Source organism: Canis lupus, chromosome 32 (assembly GCF_003254725.2).
Source record: "Canis lupus dingo isolate Sandy chromosome 32, ASM325472v2, whole genome shotgun sequence".
Lineage (NCBI taxonomy): Eukaryota > Metazoa > Chordata > Mammalia > Carnivora > Canidae > Canis > Canis lupus.
The window spans coordinates 38,178,217-38,204,933 of record NC_064274.1 but is presented as its reverse complement, the minus strand read 5'-3'; the positions used below and the strand labels follow the sequence as shown (position 1 = coordinate 38,204,933).

Below are 26,717 nucleotides of genomic sequence, written 5' to 3'. Positions count from 1 at the left end.
ATTAAAAATAAACATTTTAATATAAAATCTGAGAATCTATGCCTTCTCCCCAAAAAGCACTACCTTATTGAGATATATATAGTTGGTCAGTGCAATAAGTAAGAAACAAAATGAATGTCCAGGGGATTCCCTGGGTGGCTCAGCAGTTTGGCACCTGCCTTTGGCCCAGGGCACGGTCCTGGAGTCCCGGGATCGAGTCCCGCGTCGGGCTCCCTGCATGGAGCCTGCTTCTCCTCTGAGTCTCTCTCTGCCTCTCTCTCTGTGTGTCTCTCATGAATAAATAAATAAAATCTTTAATAAAATAAAAATTGTTTACAAAACGAATGTCCATAAATAGGGACATAATTATATAACAGGTGTTTTGAATGACAAAGGCAAAATACAGAAATGTACTATAATCCTATTTTGGTAAAATAATATATGCAAAAATATATATGCTTCGTATGAACATCTGAGCAAGAAGGAATGTGTATACATCTTATTAAAATGGGGATGGACAGCCAAGCTTGAAAATAAAAGTGGAAAAAAAAGCACGTACTAAAAAAACCTGTAGTATGTATATTATAGTTATATTTATGCATTATGTGTATATACACACAAAAATAAAATTAAAATGATATACCAGAAATATATACACCAAAAGAAACTTGATGTAGCAATTTTAGGGTCAGATAAAATTGAACAAAAATGTAACTGATCTCTATATGTTGATTTTGTATCCTGCAACTTACTGAATTCAAGTATTAGTTCTAAGTTTTAGGTAGAGTCTCTGGGTTTTCCACATATATGTCATCTGCGAATAACCATAGTTTTACTTCTTCCTTTCCTATTTGGATGCCATTTATTTCTTTTTTTTAACTAGTTGCACTGTTCCAGTGCTACGTCAAATATATGGTGAGAGTGGGCACCTTTTTTTTTTTTTCTGATCCTAGACGAAAGGCTTTTGACTTTTCACAGCTGAGAATAATGTTAGCTGTGGGCTTGTCATATATTGCTTTTATTATACTGAGACATATTCCCTATGTATCAATTTTGTTGAGAATTTTCATACTGAAAAGATATTGAATTTTGTTAAATGCTTTTTCTGCATCTTATCTTTCCTGCTTTTAACGTGATTTATGACTTTTACTGATTTGCAAATGTTCAACCATCCTTGCATGCCAGGTATAAATCCAACTTGATCATGGTATGTGATACTTTCAGTGTGCTACTGAATTTGATTTGCTAATATTTTGTTGGGAATTTTTCCATCTATATTCATCAGGGATATTGGCCTGTATTTTCTAATAGTATCCTTATTTATCTTTGGTATCAGGGTAAAGTTGGCCTCATAAAATGAGTTTGGAAGTATTCCCTTCTCTTCATTTGAAAAGTGAATATTAAACTATAAAAACAAGTTGAATTGTGTACACCAAAGTCCTAACCTCCAGAGTCTGTGAACATTTGGAAATGGGGCCTTTGCAGATGTAATTGGGTTAAGATGAGGTCATCAAGGTGGGCCCTAATCCAGTAAGACTAGCAGTTATTATTAAAAGAGAAACACACAGAGAATATACTGTTTAATGACAGTCAGGGATTGGAGCAATACAGCTACAAGTCAGGGAACAGCAAGGATTGACAGCAACCACCAGAAACTAGAAAGAGGACAAAAGACTTCTTCTCAGAGCCCTTAAAAGAAACCAACTCTGCCAAACCTTGATTTTGGACTTCTAAGCCTCCAGAGCTATGGGAGAATAAAATTCTATTGTTTTATGCCATCCAGCTGGTTGTACTTTGTTATAGCAGCCCTAGAAAACTAATATAATAGCTGAAAAAGCCACAAGACTCTTTTGCTCTTTTACATTTATTGGGTTTTGATTATAAAACAGAATATTATATAGATTTCTAAAACAACATAGAAGTACTGCATAAATAAAATTAGAAATACCCATAATCCTACAGAAGTATAGAACTGCTGCTAATAAAGCTATGGAAACTATTCTGGCCTAGCCATCAAATTGTAATGTAAAATTTCATTTTAACATATTTTCACTAATAAGAAATACAGCAACTCAAGGATATACTGAAGACTTTTTACAGATATACTACAACTGTTCATCTAGCTAGTAAAAGTACTTAAGGTTTAATTTTCAATAACTAGATAGTAAGGTAAAGATGCATAGCAAGTTGAAACAATTAAAAATCTAATTTATTATAGAAATATCTTCACTTTTATAAGATAAAGGATTAAAGAAGATATAATTGAAGAATAGATGTCCTTTGATGTACAAAACCACTGTCAGTCTGCAATTGGAGGTACTGGAGAAAAGTATACCAGAAAATTTATAAAACAAAGACAGGAAATGAGGTTAAAGTAGTAAGAATACACTGTACCACCACCAACAAAACCAGCAAATTTTAAGTAATCTCCAATGTTCTTCATTTTTTTGCTTTATTTCTTTTTGTTCAAAAAAAGAAACATGTTTTGTCTTCTGGTTTTTACCTACTCATTAGTTTCCAGTGGTAACTAATGAGAGAAAGATATGAGTTCATGTATATCCAGAATATAGAGCATGAACATTAAAAACAATGGGTTTTAACAATCTGTTCTGAGATACATCTCCTGAAGAGGATTATGCCAAAGCATGCATAATCTAACATTTCTTTGCCTTAACAAAGTGCAAAAGTGGATTCTAGCTTTATCTATACCTTCCTTCCCCATCTCAGTTGATGGTAACTTTGTCTTTCCAGTTGCTCAGAACAAGTATCTTGGCATGATCTCTGACTCTTCTTTCTCACATATTTCTATTAGAATGTGACCAATTCTCATCACCTCCACTTCTATGCTCATCTTACCTATCTTCAAATCTTACCTAGATTGCTAGAATAGCCTAATTATCTCCTAGCTTCTACCCTTACCCTTCAAAACCTATCTTTAGGAATAGACAAAAAAGTCCTTCTAAAATTAAATCATAATGTCATACCTCTCCCTATAACCTTTCAATGGGTTTTTATTACATTCATATTAAAGCCCAAAAAGTCTTTATAATGGTCTCCAAGGCCCTGTACTGCTTGCTAAAGTAAAAATAATTTTCTTCTATACTCTCACAGCACTTGAGACCAGACGGGTTTTTCCACAACAAGCCATTCTCTAATTCTCAGTCAATACCAACAGGGTACCCTGTCCTACTATATAACTCAGTTTTGACACTATCTAATTGAAGGTAGTGTCAGAACCCAAGTCAAGGGCTAATTCCCACAAAACCATCCCTCCCACTTTAGACACTGATCACATGTCCCAATTATCACTTGTACTTCTGGTCAATTGCCTATAATTTGGGGGTTCCCACAACCTTTTCCATGGATGATTAATTTGGTTGATTTGTTAGCATGGCTCACAGAACTCAGCTTACTGACTAGACTTCAGGTTTATTTATTTTTTATTTTTTTTTATTTTTATTTTTTTTTTATTTATGACAGTCACAGAGAGAGAGAGAGAGAGGCAGAGACACAGGCAGAGGGAGAAGCAGGCTCCATGCACCGGGAGCCCGATGTGGGATTCGATCCCGGGCCTCCAGGATTGCGCCCTGGGCCAAAGGCAGGCACCAAACTGCTGCGCCACCCAGGGATCCCGACTTCAGGTTTATTTTTAAAAAATACTCAGAAACAGCCAGATGGAAGAGATGCATAGGCAAAGTATGTGGGAAGGGCCATGGAGTGTCCATGCCCCCTCCAGACATAGTGATTAGCTCAACCTCCACCAGACTCACCTCCCTAGAGGTGAAGGAAGGTGGGAAAGCTGAAAGCTCAATTTCTCTAATCACACAGTTTGTTCCCCTAGCAACCAGCCCCCATCCTCAGGCTATCCAGGAGCTCCTAACCACAGTCATTAGCACGCAAAAAACCATCACTTCCTGAAATGTTCCTAGGGTTTTAGGAGCTGTACGTCAAGAAATGGGGCCAGAGGGATGCCTGGGTGGCTCAGTGGTTAAGCGTCAGCCTTAGGCTCAGGACATGATCCAAGAGTCTCAGGACTGAGTCCCACATTGGGCTCCCTGCATGGAGCCTGCTTCTCCCTCTGCCTATGTCTCTCTGCCTCTCTTTCTCTGTGTTTCTCATGAATAAATAAATAAAATCTTAAAAAAAAAAAACAAAAAAAAAGAAATGGCCAGAGAGCAAATATAAGTCTCTTACCATGTCACACCTGCCCATCCCCTCACCTCCATCTCTAACTACTTTGCCTTTACTTTTTCTATTGCTGTTGAATCAGACTCCTTATTTCTGAATATGCCATGCAAACACCTGCTTTAAAGCCCTTACTCTGGCTATTCATCTGCCGGGAATACACTTCTCCTTGATGCACACATGGCTTCTCCCTGGCTCCACCCTCATGATTGCTTTGTTCAAAATCACTTTCTAAATGAGGTCTAACTTGCAATCCATCACAACCTCCACTCCACACTCCCAATCTCCATGCCTGCTTGACCTTTTCTTTTCTCCTTGGCATTCATCATCATCTTATATACTATATAATTGACTTATTAGGATTATTATTATTTTGCCTCCCAAACACCTTAGGATGTAAAGTGAATTCCAGGCACGTAAACGAGTGCACAATACACAGTAAGTACTCATTAAATATTTAGTGAAGGGGATGCCTGGGTGGCTCAGCAGCTGAGCGTCTGCCTTCAGCCCAGGGCGTGATCCTGGAGTCCCAGGATCGAGTCTACATCAGGATCCCTGCATGGAGCCTGTTTTTCTCTCTGCCTATATCTCTGCCTCTCTCTGTGTGTGTCTCTCATGAATAAATAAATAAAATCTTTAAAAAATATATTTAGTGAAGGAAGCTCAGGCAATAAAGTGAAACCTTAACCAACAAACCAGTGTTCCTAACAAAAATGACCTAGGCAATCAGAGTTCAGGACAATTTCCCTGTCTGGCAGCTAGGTCAAGGTCAAGACTACTGATGAAGAGGTAAGATTATTTCAGGCCTATACAGCATACTATACAGGAGGAAAAAATCTTAGGGTTCAAAGAGTCTACTTGCCTAAAAACAGGGAAGGTCACCATGAGAGGGGGAGTTTATTACACAGGCTAAGAAGTCTAGAAGAAGCCAAGGCATAAAGCATCTAGTGGACAAAGAATGCCCTGATAGGTTCTTGACAAAAACGGAATCTATGTTCTGATTCTGATCTCATGTGCCCCACAATTACTTATTCCATCTGATAAAACTTCCAGTAGCAGAGAACATTACTCAACTATTCAATCATTAAAATCCTATCAGTTACATAATCTATAATTACATAAAAGGTTCATAGTTATAAGTATCATAAACATTGTATGTAACACCTAATAAATGCCCAAAACATAGTAGCATTCATAAATGTAAGCTAATTATGATAGCAACAACACTATCTTTGAGGTAAAATTATTTTTAATAATATAAACAAACATTTGAATAGAAAGTAAAAGCTGTATCATGATATTTTATACCTCATTTTGCTATCTTTCCCCATTTCCTTAAACTGATTTATCAATCCTGACTATAGTCTTAGTTAGGTCAGATATATTGTACAATAAAGTAACCAATTTCTAAATTTTAATATGTTATTAAGTCATTCTTAGTAGAAAATAAGTGATTTCATCTACAGAGCTATCCTACTTTAAGAAAACATGAAAAATTCTAATTTATAAGAAAATGTTTGGGAATGCTTCATTTTACAAGTGGATTCATCACACTATTATTTTAAGCATTCATCTATAAACTTTCGGACTAGAGAAGGAGAAACTGAGTTAAAACGTTAGAAGGCAATGTATAAAAAATAAATGGAAAGTAACTGATATAACAATGTAAACAACAGAGATTTAATTTTTAAAAATTCAACCTATGTACAACTTTTCAGAAAATAACTCCAAACTTCCTTAACGACAGTTTTAATTCATAAATAACATAATCCATCGAGCTATAAAAAATAGCTAGAGGACCCAAAATGTACCTGAATATTGCTCTCATCCAGTCTCTGGGTCCCCTAGAAAGCTCCTCTGCCTGCCTACCGTCCTTTGTGCTGTCCATATGGTACTTTCCTTACACTTAGATGACGGTACATGTACCATAATCTCCACATTCCCTTATTCTGTCTTCCTGCTACAGCAACACAGTATATAGATCTTCCTATGATACAGATCAAAGAACAGTGGCAACACAAAATAATAATCTGTCTTTTGATGGATTAGAAAAATACAGGTGTAGCATGGGTGACTGGGAAGTTGAAAGGGAAATGGGAAGAGGAGAAGCAGCTTCTTGCAAAGGCAAGGGTACAAGAAAAAAAAAAAAGACTATTTTATCTTTGGAAACTCAGTTCAGTTGGGGGAAAACTGGGAACAGCCAGAGATAAGGCTCAGATAAGGAAGAACTCAAATTTTTTACTAATGTCTTATTAATTTTTGAATCTCTAGTGTCTAGCATAACAATAGATCAATAAATGTTCATTGAATAAATTTGCTAAATCAGAAAATCACAAAAAGTAAAAAGGTTTCCAAATTTCAAAGGAACGGTATTTCTTCAAACTGATTTTTGCAGGTCAGTATTTACAAAATAGAAGTAAACAGAAGTTACATTTACAAAATGTATTCAAAAATATCAAACTGATTCAAAACTACAACTCAGATAACTGAAATGATAGCTAAGAGACTGAAATATGGTTTACGTTGCATAATATTTTATTTTCTGATGAATTACAAATATGAATATATGCAGCAACTTATCTGAAGTGACTTAATCAAAAACAAAAATTCTTCAACCAGGTGCAATGGTGTGAAGCAGTCTTCTGAATGTCAGAGACACTTTTGGTGGCTCTTCTAATGAGGCCTATGGGCTCCTCAGACTGATGTTTGTAAATGCATAAAATAAAATTCATAGGATTGAAAGAAAGAAAAAAATCATAAGATCACAAAGAAAACCAATTATATTAAAATTCAGTTCTAATCACAGACCACAGCTCTAATCATAGACCCTGCTTTAAGAACTCCTGATAGAAGATATGGGTTAACTTAGAAAAGCAAAGACTAGACACTTCTTCCCTAAATAGTCTCTCTGTATATATATAATATTCCCATTATCTTAAGAGAAACTCATAACAACTTGCCAAGATTAGGATATCATATAAAATTATTTAAAGTTTAAATAACCTTTGGAAATTTTATCTGTGGTAGAATACGTTGCATTCATTTCTTGTTGCCACTATGTGCATCTTTTGTAACACAAACATTTCTAAAATCCTTACATCTGTATAAAATTAGTAACAACATATTAATGCTTCATTTGTATCATCACTAATCTCTAGTTAGTTCTCCAAAGATGACATAAATTAGTACACTTCTCTTAATCCAAGAACTCATGAGAACCAGTAGGCTAGACTGACAATCTTTTGGATCCTAGCAGATCTAGCACACTCTGGATTCAAAATACTTTTTTTTTTTTTTTAAGATTTATTTATTTATTCATGAGAGACACAGAGAGAGAGAGGCAGAGACATAGACAGAGGGAGAAGCAGACTCCTCACAGGGAGTCTGATGTGGGACTTGATCCTGGGACCCGGAGATCATGCCCCGAGCCAAAGGCAGACGCTCAACCGCTGAGCCACCCGGGAATCCCTCAAAATACTTTCAGATGCACTACATAAACGACCTTGTGGTAGATTGTCTTTGAGGTTTATAATTAAGAAACACCTTATAGTTAAAGCTGTCAAATAACAAGATCTGCTAAGTATTGTTATAAGTAAACGTCTTGGTAGGTTAGCTTCATCTACCACTTTATGGATTTCAAACACACTTTTGGAAAATTGTAGGGTAAAGCAAGCAACATCCTCCCTAGCATCATAAGTGAGTTCGTTTCAACAGAAAAAATAACTCTGATTTTGACTTTTTAATGTGTACATCATCCTAAAATAAATCAGAATTTTCATTTTTTAACTCTTTGTCTTACTAAAACAAGCTTCTAAATCATAATTCTGGGGAATCCCTGGGTGGCTCAGTGGTTTAGCGCCTGCCTTTGGCCCAGGGCATGATCCTGGAGTCCCGGGATCAAGTCCTGCATCAGGCTCCTTGTGCGTGGGGCCTGCATCTCCCTCTGCCTGTGTCTTTGCCTCTCTGTGTGTGTCTCTCTCATTAATAAATGAATAAAATCTTTAAATATATATATATAAATAAATCATAATTCTGAAACTGTATTTCCTGATACTACAGTTTAAAAGAAACAACTGACACTAATACAAAAGATCTTGAATCATGTACATACTAAAATCATAAGAGTTTTTGAAAAGAGATTTTCTTTTTTTTAAGGAATAGAACTAGGTGGAGGGATCCCTGGGTGGCACAGCGGTTTGGCGCCTGCCTTTGGCCCAGGGCGCGATCCTGGAGACCTGGGATCGAATCCCACGTCGGGCTCCCGGTGCATGGAGCCTGCTTCTCCCTCTGCCTGTGTCTCTGCCTCTCTCTCTCTCTCTGTGTGTGACTATCATAAATAAATAAAAATTAAAAAAAAAAGAACTAGGTGGAATAGGGTACCCCCTCACATTAAAATAGCTATCTTTTTTTTTAAAAAAAAAAAAACATGTTTTGTATCTTCTAGAGAAAATAATATTAATGAAGTGACTATTAGTGTCAATTTCTATGAACACTACACATTTATAAAAAGGTTTTAAATTGATAGAGAAAAAGGTCTGTTCTTGGTCACTTATTTTTACACTGTTGGAAAAAATACACATAGTAACCACCAATGGGTTTATGAACAAATTCAAATAAATCATTTTCATGGTTTATTATCGCTAATCATGAAGGTAGGCAAATTGTTTAAGAAGCTCATTTTAAGAGTCTCTAAAATGTAAAACAAAAACAAAAACTGTATTTTTTCCAGACTATAATTAACTCTTACCTACAGTGAGTGTGTCTATTTGGAATTCTTAAGACAACGGCGGATAAATCACAAATTACTTTTGCAAAATAAGTTTTGTTCTTTAATTTCTCTTCCACAGGATGGAGGAGCCTAGGCCATCAGCAGGGAACTGAAAATAGAAAACTAAACTAACAAGCAAGCATCTCAGTTTAGCCAAAAGTACATTCGATCAGAATTTGTGTTAGCACTCGCTAACTCCTTTTAAATACTGAGAACTAACGATGCTTTTCTTTAAAGAACAGAATTAAAAGCGAATCTGAGTCTAATCACCCAGAACTTCCCAAGTTCAAACATCCTTCACAAGCAGCCTTGAAAATCCTTTGAGATACACACACACACACACACACACATATATATATTTTTCCCCCAGATAAGGAAACATTTTGGCATACTCTACTAACAAATAAAGCCTTGCAGTACATTTTGCAAGCATTAATCAGACTTCTGCATTGATACAGAAAACCCTGTAGCAGGATAACAAAACCTCGAACATGCTCGGATTGCAGGCTTCAGAAAGCCTCCCCAGCACACCTGTACAAGTACTTCCTGTTACCAACGATGTTTAAAAGTAGTCTGATAAACGTCCCATAAGTCGCCGTTTAGAAGCTACACATTAACTTTGTAAATTACAACTACCACCCAGAAGCCACCAGCCCAAAGATTCTCACGAATCCAGTCCTCTCTCTTCTCCCCCCAGGAGCGCCCCGGAACCATCCGGACCCCTTTCAAAAGCTGCGGCTCGGGCGGGGCAGTGGCTGCGCCGCAGGTGACGGGCAGGGGCCAAGCCCAAGTAATATGCACAACCCCAACGCGCTAAGCGACCCGGCAGCCGGACTCCGGGCTCTGCTGGAGCAGCCGTCAGACACGCCTGCAAGGAACCGCCACGACCCGGTAAACACGGCTCCTCCTCCCGCCTCCCGCCTCCCGCCTCCCGCACGCCTCCAGCCCGGCCGCGGGCATCTCCTCCGGGGCCGGGACCCGGCGAGGAGGAGACGGGAATGCGGCGTGACCTCGGGTGACTGAACCCGGGTAAAAAAAAAAAAAAAAAAAAAGTCCTCGGAGCTGGGGGCAGAGGATGTCGCAGGGCTGCCAGGAGAGAGGCAAGGTCTGGGGCTGGAACGACGGTCTCCACTCGGGCCCGGAGCGGGGGTCGCAGGTCGTGGGGGCTCGATCCAGGGACTAGTTTTGGAGACTCACCTGGAGCTCTGCCCTCCTCACGAGCGTAGCGTGTGCGATCCAGGTGAAGAAATACGGGGCCTTCCACTTCCGCGGGGCTACCTCCCGCTGGCGCCCTCCGCCTCGAGCCAGCCCCGGCGGACACTACCAGCCGCCGCCGCCGCCGCCGCCGCCGCTCACCGGGAACTGAAGCGGAGGCGTCCGGCCTCGCCGCGCAGAGCTCGACCCCGCGCAAGGAGCATGCGCACACGCCCCAACACCCAGGGCCAGTCGGGGCAGCGGCACCTGCGATCAACAGGTCCCGGGAGACCCGCCCCGCTCTCCGCCCGGCGCCCGCCCCGCCTCCCCGCGGAGGGCCCCGCCTCCACGCTCACCGACCGAGCTGACCCCGCCCCGCCCTCGACTTCCCGGCGTTCCGGACCCGGCGAGCTGTATTCCCGCGGGGGTTCGATGGGGCGCGCGATCCGCTTGACTTACTCCAAGGCGCGAGATCCCGCGAGAGCCGGAGCTGGCCCGTTTCCCCTCGGGCGAGAGCGGGGGCTGCGCTCGTGGGAAGGGCTCGCGCGGGGTGGCCGTCTCGTGGTGGAAGGAAGGAGGGGCTGGTTCTCCAGAAGCGGAGGTGATTGCTCCTGGCTTCTTGGTCAGTATATAAGGGATTTCCTCAGCTCAGGAAGGCGGACCCACCGAGGGCCGGGTTAGGTGTCGTTACCCGAGCAGAACCCTCTGTGGCGCCCGGCACCCAAACGGCGTGCGGACCCGCAGCTCCTGGAGCTCTCTGCGGATCCCCGCGGTCGGCTTGCCCTGAATGGCTTCCAGGGATGGGCTTGAGTGCATCTGCTCCCCAACCGGTGGTTCCGTGACTAGTAACAAAATGAAAGCTTGAATAAGCGTGTTGACTCGGTTAATAGTCAATTGTGGTTAAGGAACATTGGGCTGCCTCCTTACTCTGCTTTAGAACAGTTCTTAAGTTACCAGCTACTGCTGGGGAATTGGGCTGAGCTTTGTTTTGTGATAGTTTTTTTAAGAATAGAATTAAAAAAAAAAAAAAAACAAACAAAACAAACCCCACTGCCATCTTGAGTAGCAAAGATCCCTCCGGAAGTAGGAAACACAATGTCGGAACTCATTTCAAAGCTGCTACAGGTAGAACGTACAGGTTGTGACGATTTAAGTAAGCTTATAGGTCACTAAAAGTTTATTTGAAGAATTAGAAAGGGGAAACATCTTACATTGATATGGGTGCATTTCGCTTGAGACTGATGAGTATTTATTGAGCATTTGCTATATTCCCTTCACTGAATTAAGCGCTAAAGGAAATACAGTGAAAGTTAAGGCACAGTTCCGCCTTCAAGAAATTTTAAACTTCTGGAGGAGGAGCATTTAAAAAAACTGCATTAAAAAATAGGAACACTTAGGCAACCCCGGTGGCTCAGCGGTTTAGCGCCGCCTTCAGCCCAGGGCGTGATCCTGGAGACCCGGGATCGAGTCCCACATCGGGCTCCCTGCGTGGAACCTGCTTCTCCCTCTGCCTGTGTCTCTGCCTCACTCTGTCTCTCATGAATAAATAAATAAAATCTTAAAAAAAAAAAAAAGTAACACCATTAACTCTCCTCTTGGTTTCCCTGATACCATTATTTCTTGGTTCTGCGGTTACATCTGTTACATTTTAAATGTTTTTAAGGCCTTCGCTGTTCCCAAACTCTCCATTTTCTTTTGCTGTCTGACTTTACTGTTGTATCCTTCGGTAACCTCTTTTCCATCATGAACTTAGCTACTAGGTATCGCAGTGCACCAAGGACACCCAGATGTATATCTTAAGGTTAGACTATTTTAAGCAACAATATCTTCGTTTGGATATCACACAGATACCTTACATAGGTCTCAAATTTACATTGCTATCTTTAACATTCTTTATTCCTGATACCATGACTCTCTCCACCCATCTGGAAACTAGCCCATTTTCGTACCCTATTTCAGATAATGGCGCGTAGTTACCCAAATCCAGAAATCCATGAGTACCCTTATATTACATTTCCTTCACTTCCTCTAACCTAATATCAAATTCTATTGACACTTATCTCCTTAAGTATCCCTCAAATCCAGGCTTCTTCAATCTTCACTCTCACTGTCTTGGTCCATCTAGTAATTAACACCTCTCCTGACTCATCTCCCTTGGACAATTGCAGTAGCCTCTTGTTATTTCCCACTGCAGTGCAACCTACTACATTCTATTAATAATTCGTCTAACATGAAAATATGATCGCAATATTCCTTTGCCAAGAATTTTTCAGGAACTTCCTTCACCAGCAGGGCCTTTCATGATCTGGCCTCAGACTGTTAACATCATCTGCCATTCTTGCCCGTCTACTCCACAGTAGCCATTCTGAACTCCTTGCTTTTCTGTGATCCTATCACATTCTTTCCAGATCCTTTGGTTCTCAGTTGAATTAAATACCTACCTCCTTGATAGAACCTTTCATAACTTTCTAAGACAGACTTGCCTTTCTTTCACCCTTTTTGGGACTTATTTCTATTATAACAATTATATTGCACTTTATTTATTTACAAATGTAGTTGACTAGTCAACCCCTATCTCCACTCTTGAAAAATAATTTGAACTGTGGATGATAAAGACTCATAGTATTTCCTTTCCTCATTTAGGGATTACAGAAGAATGCCCTTTAGTTCACCCTGCATGAGAATTTGACTAAACCCCGACCGAACACTTTGTTAATACTCGAAGTTCAAATTTTGGGGGGATCCCTGGGTGGCTCAGCGGTTTAGCCCCCGCCTTCGGCCCAGGGTGTGATACTGCATGGAGCCTGCTTCTCCTCTGCCTATGTCTCTGCCTCTCTCTCTGGGTCTCTCATGAATAAATAAATAAAATCTTAAAAAAAAAACTCTCTACCACTTTTTGATATATCCAAGTACTGAGTTTTACATGATAGGCATGTAAAGGTCACAAGTTAAGCATCAAGAGGGCAGTCTGAAGCAAACAGATGGGAAAAAGGAAAATTGATACTGCTCTACATAACCCACCCAGAAAACTTTGTAGGTAGGAATGTGTTTTCCTGCTTTTAATAATAACACAACCACAAGTTTTAATAATAATTTAGCCACATGGTGGGAATAACTCCAAGTGGGATATTTCACCCTTTACTAGCCCAGTGATTGATGTATGGGCGATTTAGGCTAATCAGCATCCTTTCACAGGAGCTTCAAATTGGATCTTTTCTCTGGTTACAAAAGTAAAGATGGGAGCTAGCTCAGAGCTGCTTGTGGTAGTTTATGTTGCTATTTGGAGTAGGTGGTCTGAAAGAATAATATAGATAGGGGAGGAAGTGCAAAAGAGAAGAGAGTCCCTGAAAGTTCTCTATCCTCTTATAAAATAGGAAATTCGTGAGTTGAGTGCTCAGTAGACTCCTCAAAATGTTTAACATTTTGTTAAACATCAGAAGGTCAAATTCAATATCCTTAGCATCTTAGCCAGCTCTTCCTTAGCCAAAACTTGACTAGCCATACATCCCAATACTTCTAAGCCTCACCTATACCAGTGTTAACATTTGTTAGTTAACCACAGTTGGTTAGGCAGTGGCCTCCTTAATTTTTGCTGAGTTATTGTCAGCTTAGGCACTTTTATAACCCTTATATGTTATTTCACTTTGAAAGATTCTAATTTTCTTATCTGTAAAACTCTGATGAGAAATAATACTTACATATGCTGTCTTTTGATACTGCCCCAGATAAAAGCAAGTAAAGTCCTATACTGTGTTATTATGGCCATTAGTGCTATTATTATGATTACCAATAATACTGTTGCCATCAATGATAATGTAATGCTGTAAGAACTTATGTATTGTTTTTCTTGCTGTACTATGTATTTTATTACAATCTCAAAGATGTGGGAAGTTTTAGATTACATCTGGCCCATCCTCCCACTCACTCAAGGGACGTCTCCATCAGTGGTTAAGTTCTGTTCAAATATACTGACATGATAGAAAACTTGATGCTTTGTGAGGCAGCCTATTCCTTTTTAACAATAGCCTATTGCTTTTTAACAATAACTCTTAAGAAATTTTCATCACAATGAATTGAAATCTATCGGTAATTTCCACATGCTGATCTTATTTCTGTCCTTTGTAGCAACAGAAATCTATATTCTCTTCCATAAGACACTGTTTGACCATGAAAATACTTTTGTTTTTTCAAGCTAAAATTATTCAGATCTCTCAATTTTTTGAAGGCATCGTCCTACAAAGAATTTGTTTTAAGATTGATTGATTGATTGATTGATTGATTGATTTATGACCGAGAGAGAGAACACAAGGGAAGAGGAGGGTCAGAGGAAGAGGGAGAAGCAGACTCCCCACTGATCAGGGAACCTGATTTGGGGCTCAATCCCAGAAAGAAGTCTGCGTGCGATTGCAGGTCTGCGATCATGACCTGAGGCAAAGGCAGATAGATGCTTAACTGACTGAGTCTCCCAGGCACCCCTTATAGTGAATTTTCTAAAGAATAATGATAATAAAATGAAATCAAACCTATAGTGTAAAGTAGTGATGAAATATAAATGAGTCAGAGCTATGAAAAATTAAAATACAAGTAGAATGTAAATGATGAGAGCCAAAGAACAAAAATATGCATGAGCCTGTAGCTTAAACTTGTTGAACTCTGATCTAAAATCAAAAATGGATATAATATTTAAGGTACCAGTAATAGGAAAACATTTTTCTGTCATCATCTAAAATATTTTTTTCCCATGTGGGCCTTCCTCTCATCTAAGGAGGCTCCACTGGCCGTGGACTCATCAACATGTCCCTGGAAAATGCAGTAACAGGCTTCATATACATCCATGAAACTGAACCCAGGATGTACTTTTCCTGTCAACTTTTGAAAAAATATGACACCAAAAATTTTTTTTCAACTAGCCCAATTTCCGTTTATGCATAAATATCCTTTCTCCATGGGGCACCTGGGTGGCTCAGTGGTTGAACATCCCCAGGTCTGATCCTGGGGTCCTAGGATCAAGTCCTGCTTCAGGCTCCCAGCAGGGAGCCTGCTTCTCCCTCTGCCTATATCTCTGATTCTTTCTGTGTCTCTCATGAATAAATAAATAAAATCTTTTTTAAAAAAATCCTTTCTCCTTAATTTTTTATAAAACAAGTTTTATGAAATGTTTTACATACAAGGTTCTTTAGAATCTTAGAAAGGATCTTAGAAATTAAAGTCTCTCAGGACACCTGGGTGGCTCAACGGTTGGGCATCTGCCTTTGCCCCTGGGCATGGTCCCGAAGTCCTGGGATCCAGTCCCATATTGGGCTCCCTGAGTGGAGCCTGTCTCTCACTCCGCCTGTGTCTCTGCCCCCCCGCCCACCTTGTGTCTTTCATGAATAAATAAAATCTTAAAAAAAAAAAGAAATTAGTCTCTTATTGTACAGATGAGAAAACTTAAGTTCAGGGAAGTAAAGTTACCTAAGCTTGTGCTGGACACTAGTAGAACCAGAATTGAAACCCAATTCTGAAACACTTGGAATTGGCCTGTGTGAAATATTTTCCTTGAAATATTCTGAGGTTTCATAGAAGACAGTACTCTTTTGTTTCTTCAAGTGCAATGAGGGGCGCCTGGGTGGCTCAGATGGTCAAGTGTCCACCTTCAGCTCAGGTCATGATCCCAGGGTCCTGGGATTGAGCCCCACAACAAGCTCCCTGTTCTCTAAAGAGCTTGCTTCTCCCTCTCCCTCTGCATGCTGCTCTCCCTGCTTGTGTTCTCCTTCTGTCAAATAAATAAAATTTTTAAAAATAAAGAACAATTAAAGTTTTTCTATATTCAAGTATTGGTGATAAACATACTTGTCATCTTTGTGTCCTTTTGTTGTTTTTTTTTATTTTTTAAAGATTTTATTTATTCATGAGACACAGAGAGAGAGAGAGGCAGAGACACAGGCAGAGCGAGAAGCAGGCTCCATGCAGGGAGCCTGATGTGGGACTCAATCCCCGGTTTCCATGATCACGCCCTGGGCTGAAGGTGGCCCTAAACCGCTGAGCCACCCAGGCTGCCCCTTTGTGTCCTTTTGAAAGACAAGAGAAGGGGAATATAAGAAGGAAGTCCAGAGCATTTCACAAGTAAAGATTTTCTTTTTCTAAATTGTGATAACTATGGTTGTACTTTGACTTCTTTATGAAAAATACTAAGATATTTGGAAATTTACCAAACTTATTTTCTCACCCCTGGGAAGCTAACAAATCTAAGCCGCATGCGTGTACGCATAAACACGTGCGTGTGCACACATACACACTTTACGTCTTGGACTGACTTGTTTTTAAAATAGTTCTTTAAGAAATACAATAGTAGAATAACACCATATCTTTTGCTCCTAGCATATTGGCTGAAGCACTGAATCCAAAGGAAGTTGCCCTGGAGAGCACTTTTCTTTGTAAAGATGACAAAAATATTCAGGGCACCAGTGTTTTCAAGTTGAACTTCCTTCTTGAAATTCACTTCACAGTCAAAAGACATACAACATTTTAAAAAATAGAGTGATAAGATTGTTGGAAAATATTCAGTGGTAGAAATACTTAAAAGAATTATAGGTACATATAAAGCCGAAATTCTAAAGGACTAATTTTATTTTTATTTCTCAACTATTAGTGTTCTTGAGTCATTCATTTTCTTATCTATAAGACAAGCCCTAAAGCTGAAATTGTTTTTGGGGAAAACAATCAAACTCTTGGCAAATAATATCCCAGGAATATTAATATGTTAAAGACTTTGTACATTTTATTTTATTTTTTTAAAGGTTTTGTTTATTTATTTGACAAAGAGCACAAGCAGGGGGAGGAGCAGAGGGAGAGGGAAAAGCAGACCTCCCCCGCTGAGTGCGGAGCTAGACTCAGGACTCCATCCCAAAGTCCTGGGATCATAACCTGACCCAAAGGCAGACACTCAACTGACTGAGCTACCCAGGTGCCCTACACTTTGTACATTTTAAAATCAAAGTTTTCTGATTAAATTGTGTTCCACAAGTTTTGTTCTGTTGCTGTTTCAAATTCTTTTATTCTGAGTAACTCTATGGAATTAGTTGTAATAGTTTTAACATAATGAAGAAAAGCCATTTCAGTTGCTAAAAACTGTGCTGACATTTAAATTTCAAACAGCAGCTAGCAGTAGGTAGAACAATAGCTTTCAAACATCACAGACTGCAACCTAGAGAAAGCAGTATATTTTATATTATGATTCTGTTCTTATGGACATGTATAAAGCAAAATCAGTGGTTTCTTAAAACAATATTACTGTGAGTAATACACTCTGATATTTTATTCTTTTCTATTTCATTTAAAAATGTTCTGATCATAACCAATGAAATTGATTTCTAGACCCCCTAACAGAACATAATTATAGTTTGAAAGATGTGAGCAGGAGGTTTGTAATAGAAGGAGCAGTTCACCCTTCAGTATGATGTGGAAATTTACTGCCTTCCAGTTAGAAAAAATATTCTTTTGGTTTGACATTATCATATTAACTATTTTTCACTGATTAAAAACTTCCTAACATTATAAAAAGGCTTTTATTCTTTAGCTCCACATTTTACTAACATTACCCCTATTCACAGTTTTAATTCTCTATGGTTAATGATAAGATGTACAAATTTATGTAAGTCTCTATCCATATAGTTATAGATAAATATGAAATCATTCCAGTATAACATCAGAAGTATGTGAATAGATGTGAATGACTATGCTCTCAACTGAGATAGGAGAGAGAGAATAAGATAGGAGGAGGAATATGAGATCAGAAGCAGAATTCTTGGGTCCTACTTTTAGATATGCAATGTGAGATTGAGCTAGTTTCTTAACTTCTCTAAGTTTCCATTATGTAAATGAGGGAACTGATCTAGAATACTTGAAGATAGTATCTAAAGTTCTTTAATTCTTTGATGGTTGTTTATTTAAACCAAAGAGAATGTTTTATTATCCTATTAACATAGTACTAGTAGATTATATTTGGCAATATAATAACTTGTTCTGTGCTTATTATGTTTAAAATATTAATGTCCTTTGCTATGCTAACAAGAGAACGATTAAGTAAACATCAGGGTATGGAATTGTACAAATTGCATAGTCTAATAATTCGATAATTATAATCATTAACCATAACTGATACATTTATACATACATGCATCTGAGAATATGATGATTTTTCTGTGTTGCTATGTGTCTTCATCTGTCTGGACTACTATAACGATATCATAGACTGGGTAGTTTATAAACAATAGAAGTTTATAACAATCTTTCTATGTATCAGAAGTGAAGAATATTTTTCTTAAAGAAGTATGGCCATTGTTCACATTTGACTTTATGTTCCAAAATAGGTGCTGATCCTGGAGTGCTGTATGGCCCAGAACAGAGCCTTGCCCAGGAGGCCTGGGACCTAAGGCAAACCAGCTATGTTGTAGAATTTTCATTAGCCCCGATTTTTCATATAGGTAGAATTAAGGTAAAATGGATATTAGAAAGTGAGTTTTAAAATTAAGCTTGAGAGTGAAAATTGGGAAGTATTCCCGCCTGCTTTTACAAGGTAACATGGAAAAGAAAAAAGATTATTTCAGGTACATTGCATTTAGGTGAATTTTTCATTATTTTAGCATCGGCTTATAGAGGAATCAAATCCTTCCTCTGGTTATAAACTCCAGATGCCTGATTTATTTAAGCAAGGCAGGAATTTCCCCCACTTTCCCACTCCCCCACCTCATGCCCCCCACCCCCCAAAGGGAATGGGAGTGATTGTTTTTATTCACCATACTCTAGAGATAATTCACCAAAACATTAGAATCCAGGGGCAAGGGGTGCCTGGGTGGCTCAGTTGGCTAAGCGTCTGTCTTTGGCTGAGGTCATGATCCCAGAGTTCTGGGATGGAGTCCAACATGGAGCTCCCTGCTTGGTGGGGAATTGGCTTCTCCCTGCGCCCCTCATCTTGCTTGTGCTCTCTCTCTTTCAAATAAATAAATAAATAAAATCTTAAAAAAGTCTAGGGGCAATATGACTTTTTTTTAAATTTCATTTTTAAGTAACCTCTACACCAACATGGGGCTCAAACTCACAACCCAGAATCAAGAGATGCAGACTCCAATGACTAAACCAGTCAGGTGCCCCAGAGGCAATATGCTCCTTGATTTGAAACTTTCCAAACAGGTCTATCATAAATAAATAAATAAATAAATCTTTAACAAAAAAAAAAAAAGAATTTAAATGAAAATCATTTTAGTTGGAAAAAAAAGAAAGGCTTATATAGCCATCAGTTCCATGGGAACCCCATTCTGATTGTGTGATGTGCTTTCTGAAGAGTACACTGATCAAGGAAAAGTATCCACCATATTGATTTTTAAAAATGCATAAGTGACAGGCTGCCTGGGGCACAATGGCCTCGCTATCCAAACAGGAATTTTTTCCCTCCTTACTTCAGCAACTTCACTGATGCCGGCTCTCAGCTTACCCCCAACCCGGAGCAGTAGGATGGCGCGCAGCAGGGTCTCAAGATTCTGCCAAGAACATCTTGCCATGACTGGATAGGAATCCCAGATAAAAATGCAAACCTTTGATTTGTTCACTTTGACATCTTAGAAAGTTGAATCACCATTGGAACAAAAGCTAAGAGAATTAAGAAACAGAAGGATGGAACTAACAGTTCTGTGCAAAACAGCATTTGACTTTTCATAAGACAAAATAATTTGTCCATGCCAGACCACAAGCTAAAGGCCTGGGAACTGAAGTGGAATGAGGCCCAAAATCGGCACTGGATGAGGAAGAAATGGCTGACTTTTACAAGGCATTTTTAAGTAAAAATTTTCAGAAGCACATGTTTTATAACAGACTGGCACAACCTAATTTTGCCATCACTTTCTCTATGGGGAGAATGGCCCTGGAGAGGATTTGGAACAAGCTTAGATTGAAACAAAAGATCAGAGCCCACCTGATCCACCCACCAGGGTGTCTGAGTTTCTATGGGAAGCGGTTGGTTTGGGAGCTCATTTAAGGAGGGCTCAAAAACCTGTAAGTGATTAGTGAAAACCTCTAGGTCCCCCACCTTTGTTATGCAGGCCCCTTGTATTATACCTGCACAGAGGCAGGCTAGGAGAATGTGGGCCCTGGTGAGCCATGGGCCATGTGGCTCTGTCCTGACTGTGGATTCCGAGCTGGCTCTCCTTCTGGTAGTGATAGAAAATAGAGCCCACACACTAGGAAAAAAAATTCTTAAGTGACATACAAAATATGTGAAGGCTAACAGGAAGTAAGACTATTCTATCAAGATCCAAAAAAGGCTATCTTAACTGCAATTTTGAGTCTGGAGAATGGAGCTAATACTAATGCTTATCCTAAAAAAGTAGTCAGACCACTTCAGTGTTTCTGACTATGTCTATATTTAATAAATTCCTTGCTTCAACATATATTAGTTCCAAATCAGATCCAAGTATATTTATCCCAAAGGATTTCAACATAACCTTTCATCTAACTTAGTTCTAAATGCCTTTGATTTCTTAGTGATGTTGATAAATTTTTATTATATTCATAACAATTGCAACATTTATTGGGCACTTACCATGTATGGGGTAGTATACTTTATAGTGCATTTTATTTTTAAGATACTAATATTATCCCCATAATTCATATACATTTATTATCCCATAATTCAGATACATTTATTCATTTAACAAAATTTTGTTGATCTTTACTATGTACCAGGCACAAAAGGGAGAGCAATTAATAAAAAAGGCAAAGTTTATGCCCTGGGAGAACATTTATTCTGGTGGGCAAGATAAACAATAAAGAAACAAATACATATGTTTGGTGGGCAATAAGAGTGCACCTTGCTGATGTCCAACAACATTACTGCCCAAGGGCCCCAGTTCTGGTGCACAGACCTCCATCACTGCATTCATGCCTAGGCTGCCTTCCAGTCTGCTCCCAGCCAATGACTGACTGTGACAGTGACACAAAGCCAGAACCTTTTCAGGGAAACACAGGGCCTCTCCTGCAGGTGACTTTGGCTCAAGGATCCTCCAGTAGATTTGCTGTATCTTTCCTCGACTGCATGGCAGTGTGGAACAAGTCAATGCACTTCCATTTGAAGTCTCTTGGCTCTCCCAACACTCTAGACTCTTTCCCCATATCACTTTGGAGGGCATTTTTCCTAATACAATTTTTTCACATTTAACCCCATCTTGGCATCTGCTTCTCAGAAGATCCAGACCAACATATTAAGTCAGAGAGTAGTAAGTGCTACTTAAGAAAGCACAATAATGGGGCACATGGGTGGCTCAGTTGGTTAAGTGTGTGACTCTTGATTTCTGCTTGGAAATCTTAGGGTCTTGAGACCAAGTCCCACATCAGGCTCCACACTGGACATGGAGCCTGCTTGGAATCCCCCTCCCTCTCAACTCATGTGTGCACTCTCTCTCAAATAAACAAAATCTTTTTTAAAAAAGTACAATAAGGTGTTAGAAATATATGTTCTGAAATAAGGGTGGTTAGGGAAGGTCTCAGGCAGAGGTAGCACTTGAGCCACATGAAGAATTGGAGAAAACTGACTTACAGAGTGAAGTAAATTGCTTGAGATTACATGATTACCATGTAACCATGATTACATTTTGTGGTAGATCAGCAGACAGCTGGCACCTTCAAAACAATCGCTTTTATGTTATCTGTAAGTAAATGATATAGAAAATGTTCTGAGAGTAACTGTTTGGGTGATAATTCACATTAGACAATTGTGTACATGTAGAATCAGAACTACTCCAAAAGATATGCCGAAAAGCCTGCAGAAAGTGTTGAATAACACAATTAATTCCTATCCAGGCAAACCTGTATTTCCCCTCAGCCTGCTTCATTCTGGCATTCCTTTTTTTGCCTCATTCTTTTATATTTATTTTGCTAGTGCTGCAGCTTCTATACTTGTTCTTTAATCAGCACTTTTAAAATAGGGTATGGCATTGAGTTTATCTTTTTTCCTTCTGACTTTTTCCGGCCCTATTTCCTGAAACATCTCCATCCCCTACAGTGCCTATGCTGTCACTGAAATGTGTTTCAAAATATAACACAATACAGAAAAATAAGCACATTCTTTTTTAGATCTGAACTATAACCTCTTAAAATTAGCATTTCCCCCCTTCCTGTCCATATATACCAAATCTTCCTACTGATATCACATTATATTGAGAAAGCAGAAAAAAATTCTATCGTGGGTTAAAATGTAGCCCTTCTATCTAAATTCAAATAGACACACCCTGTTCTTTATCTAAAACACCCAGCTTAAGCTCTGGAAATCTTTACACAACTTTACATATTTTTTTCTTAGTTCTGGGAAGTTTAATGTTTTTAAGTATTATAAATTTCCAAAGATTCTTTGATATATTTGTGAAGTGCTTTGATCAGTAGATTCCCTTTGCTTGTTCTTTGGGCAAAAGCTGGCACTCTTCCACCTTTCATAGAAAGCAAACAGCCCTTCTTCCTACAGAATAGAGCATGAGGAGGTCGAAAGTATTTTTCGTAAGAAAAGAAGCATTCAAAGCAATACTTTCCTAAGCTTAATAAAAAGCAGTTGTGGCTGAGAAACTGCAATGATGTCATGTAAGTTTTATCTTGCATAAGCAGCAGAGTGAGGAAATTCCAGAATTAATAAGTCTGCTGGTACAGCTGTGCCCGGAGTTGGAAAGTTCAGGATGTTCTTTTCATACTCACGACTGGACATTTTGCTCCACATTAGCCTTTGCAAGAATAATTGGCTCCCTCCATTTCCAAGCTGCTAAAACATTTATAAATGGATCTATTTAGAAAATGTAAAAGTTTAAATGGATTCATTAAATGGCCACTTGGGCTCAAAATTATTGTTTATATTTGTCTTGATTCTGTAATGGCCAGTAATTAGTTATTTTTAATTATCAAGTGCTTTTCAATAGTGAATTAAGAAATGGAAAATCCTAACTTTGAGAAATTATTGAAGGGAGCAGAGTTAAAAGCCATGGTTTTTAACCATAGCTCTAGTTATTAATGTAACTCTAGTTATTATCAAGAGAACAATTGGCCAACTGATCATCAGGAAATTGGCTTACATAAAATAGGGGATATAATTTCATGATCCGGAAGTCTGTTGAACAGTATAATGGAAATTGAGAGACTATCCTCTAAAGTTTTGAAAAGTAGAAAATATTTTTCTTTAAAGGAATGGCTTTGGTGTATTATCACACTAGATGACTTCTTTCAATCTTGTGGTTTCTTAGTGTCATGCATTTCTTTCCTTTCTTTCCTGTTGGTTCTTCCTTTGCCTCTACAGGAGAAAGAAAAGAAAGATTACACAGATCAAAAGAATGCATGATGCTGAGCTGAAATGAGAAAATTTAATCAGAGTTTGCTTTTGTGTTTCTCAAATTTCAAAATTAAACATGCATGTTGCTTGCTTTATTGAGTTCATATTCAACAGCCTAAAAGCACAGCCTCCTTTGATCATGAGTGCCTGAGTGACTTTAAAGGGTGACTCTGAAATTATTTAGTTTATAGCTGTATTTACCCCAAATTAAGATAATGGAGATTTATTATTATTTTGTCTAATGTAATAAAATAGCTTAAGGCTGAATTTTATTCAGAAAGAGAAGATAAACAATGACTAGAGCATATATTTTAGATCCAGACTTACCGAGTTCTTCCCCTTCTGAGCTAGAATTAAGCAAATCACTTTAGTTCTCTAAGGCTCAGTTTTCGTATATAAAGTTGAGGTTATTTATAATACTTTCCTTGAAGGATAATTAATAAGAATACTTTTTACAAATGTTTGTTGAGTATCCTTTCTAAAACCATGAGTACAGTGCCTGGCATTTAGAAGTCCATCAACAAAAGTTATTTTTATTCTTTTACTTTTTCTTTTAGTTTTCTTTCTCCTTTATTCCATTTTTCATGTACACAAATGTGGCTGGAAAAGATGCCGCGCAGTCTGTCTGCTGTTCTAAATAGACTATCACATTTCTTCAGACTTTGAAAGATTTAGCTGTTTTTCAGGTCAATGGAAACCTATTCAGAATTCCTTTCAAATTCTTGATTGTGTAGCAACCAGAGTGTGAAATTTTGGCATTTCTAAAGGTGTCAGACAGCTGAGCTAGAATTAATAGACACTTCCAGGAAAGGAAGAAATACAATAGTGAACAGAGAGTTATTCCATCATTTTCTACCCAATCTTAAAAAAAAGAAAAAACACTTAAGATTTTCCCTTTATAAATACTCCTTTATGGTGCTGGGGGTGGTGGTGAGTATTGTTCTTTAGCTAGCATATTTAATTGCTGGGCCCCCTTTCGGTGTTTGATAGAATGGTGACATTGAGCATACAGTTTAATTATTTGGAGATAGTTGAAATCATGCAATAAAACTTAATTTAATGAGAAATAGTAACTTGTTTCAAATTGCTAATTAAAACTAAATCAGGGGTGCCTGGGTGGCTAAGTGGTTGAGTGTCTGCCTTTGGCTCTGATTGGGATCCCAGGGTCCTGGGATGGAGTCCCTCATCAGCTCCCTGCAGGAAGCCTGCTTCTCCGTCTGTCTATGTCTCTGCCTCTCTGTGTGTCTCTCATGAATAGATAAATAAAGTCTTTAAAAAAACCCTAAATCATTTCATCATAGTGCATAATACAATATGACTAATTTTCATTTTTTAAAACATTAAAAATGGACCCACAATGGCATATTATTATTTTAAAACAGATAAACATCAAACTTAAATAAAACTAAGTTATCTTAAAGATATATTTTAAGTTATACAAATTCTCTATAATTTCAGTATGTATTAATACAATATTTTGATATTACTACTTTCTAGTGATTGCATTGTTTCATTAGCAATTAAAAAATTAAAAATTTCTCTGCTTACAAGACTAGAGGATGATTAAAACAACCACCAATTCCAACACTACATATACAGATTCTTTTGTAAGTATGTAATGTTGTTATGTGGCATTTTCCTTACTATCTACTCTCCTTCCTGAACTTAACTCTGGTGCCTAGTTTTCTATGGATGAAACACTCCTTCTCTGGCATTAACATCTATCACAGAACTCTTAACTGAATTGAAATAGGAAAAAGTGATACTTATTTTTACTAGCTCTAATGAGATCTACTCCCTCAATCATATTTCAAGACATATCTATAACTTTATATTAATTTGAATCTTTTATATCAAAATGTTCACATATCTCATGATTGTTGTATGCTACATAGCTTTCAGATGCTTTTGTGCTCTTTCATTTTTTTGTTTTTGTTTGCATCTTAGAGCATATACTCCCTACTATTTAAGGACTTAAGTAGAATTTAAAGATTCAGCAAAATAAAAAAAGCTACTAATTCAAATTATACATCTCTCTCATGTACATATATATGTACATGTATATGTATGTTAGCATATATTTTGTTATTACTGCTCAAAAAATGCATACATAAGGTTGAACCTGATCAACACACAGCTTTGGGATTTATGGAGCTTAAATTCCAGGTACACCCTGGAGAGAGATTAAGACTAGTTTGACGTTCATTGAGTCATTGTCTCCCTGTCTCCTTGACTTAATACCAAATGAATACAGTAACCCAACTATCTTTGGAGAATGTCATCTGGAATAGCTATCTAGTGATTCAATGCTGGTCAAAAAATACAAAGCAGTTTAGAAATTCTAAGAATGGCTGATGAAAAGGCTTTATCCAGACATGCTGTTTTATCTTTGTCACCAGAAAGGAACTCTTTCCAACTCTTTTCTCCATCAATAATGTTTGTACATTGTCTTCCATAGCTTTTACCCCTTAAAGAGAACTCCAAATGAGTCTAAATATCTTGCACTGCACTTTAATTCTAGATTCCATTATTCAAGAATTGTTCATATTAAAGGAAAAGAAGATGCAACCTTTTGTTGTCAGTTACTCTTCTAGACTTTCTTAGTGAAGAGACTGGATTATTTAGACTAGGTGAAAACAAAATTATGAATAAAGACAAGTTGAGTTGAAAGTTTTTAAAACAAGATTTCAAATTGTTTATTAGTATATGATCTGAGATAGAATTTATTTATTTTTTGAGATAGAATTTAAATGCCATAAAAGGAGAATTGCTAAATTGCTACAAAATTATTGCTACTAATGAAGAGTGTAAATGACTGTGCCGGTAAATAGAATAATAAAACAGCAACATTTATGTTTAGAGGTTTTTGTGGCACATACAACTTTCTTTTCATAGGTCTTCTGTTTCTGGTACAGTGGTATCCTCTGTAGGCTCAGTTGTTATAACTATAGGAATATTCTCAGATATCCATCCCTTTGGAGTCCTATTAAAGGACCGTCTGCCAGAAAGAGGATTGGTAAAAGCCATAAATCGGGGATCTGTTAAAAGTAGTAGCTCAAAATCTGGAACCTTGAATTTAACCATTTTTGATGCTTTTTCAAAACCTCCAAATGGAGTGGCAACTCTGTGGGAAGTGAAAAGAAAAAGAATATATTAATTAATTTTCAAATTCATTTGCTAGAAAATAGAAAACAATTTAATTCATGATTTTATGGGCATGTTGTTATCTTATGTTCTTAGTACAATTTTCAG

General features: G+C 38.1%; 2 protein-coding genes across 5 annotated transcripts in view; both read right to left on the bottom strand.

Moving 5' to 3' along the window:
- Window positions 1-10,427, bottom strand: part of USP53 (ubiquitin specific peptidase 53) — a 66,677-nt gene extending 56,250 nt beyond the window's left edge. The window contains exon 1 of one of the 2 annotated variants that reach the window (XM_025466011.3): window positions 10,130-10,427. The gene's annotated coding sequence lies outside the window, so the exon portion shown is untranslated. Of the gene's footprint in view, window positions 1-8,911; window positions 9,178-10,129 lie in introns of those variants that run through there. The other variant, XM_035709779.2, reaches the window with a different exon arrangement.
- Window positions 10,428-26,136: 15,709 nt separating this feature from the next.
- MYOZ2 (myozenin 2) overlaps window positions 26,137-26,717 on the bottom strand; it is a 43,852-nt gene continuing 43,271 nt past the window's right edge. For all 3 annotated transcript variants that reach the window (XM_025466009.3, XM_049104892.1, XM_049104891.1), the window contains exon 6: window positions 26,137-26,589. In XM_025466009.3, the coding sequence (XP_025321794.1) occupies window positions 26,355-26,589 (235 nt within the window). In that variant the 3' untranslated portion in view covers window positions 26,137-26,354. The remainder of the gene's footprint in view (window positions 26,590-26,717) is intronic.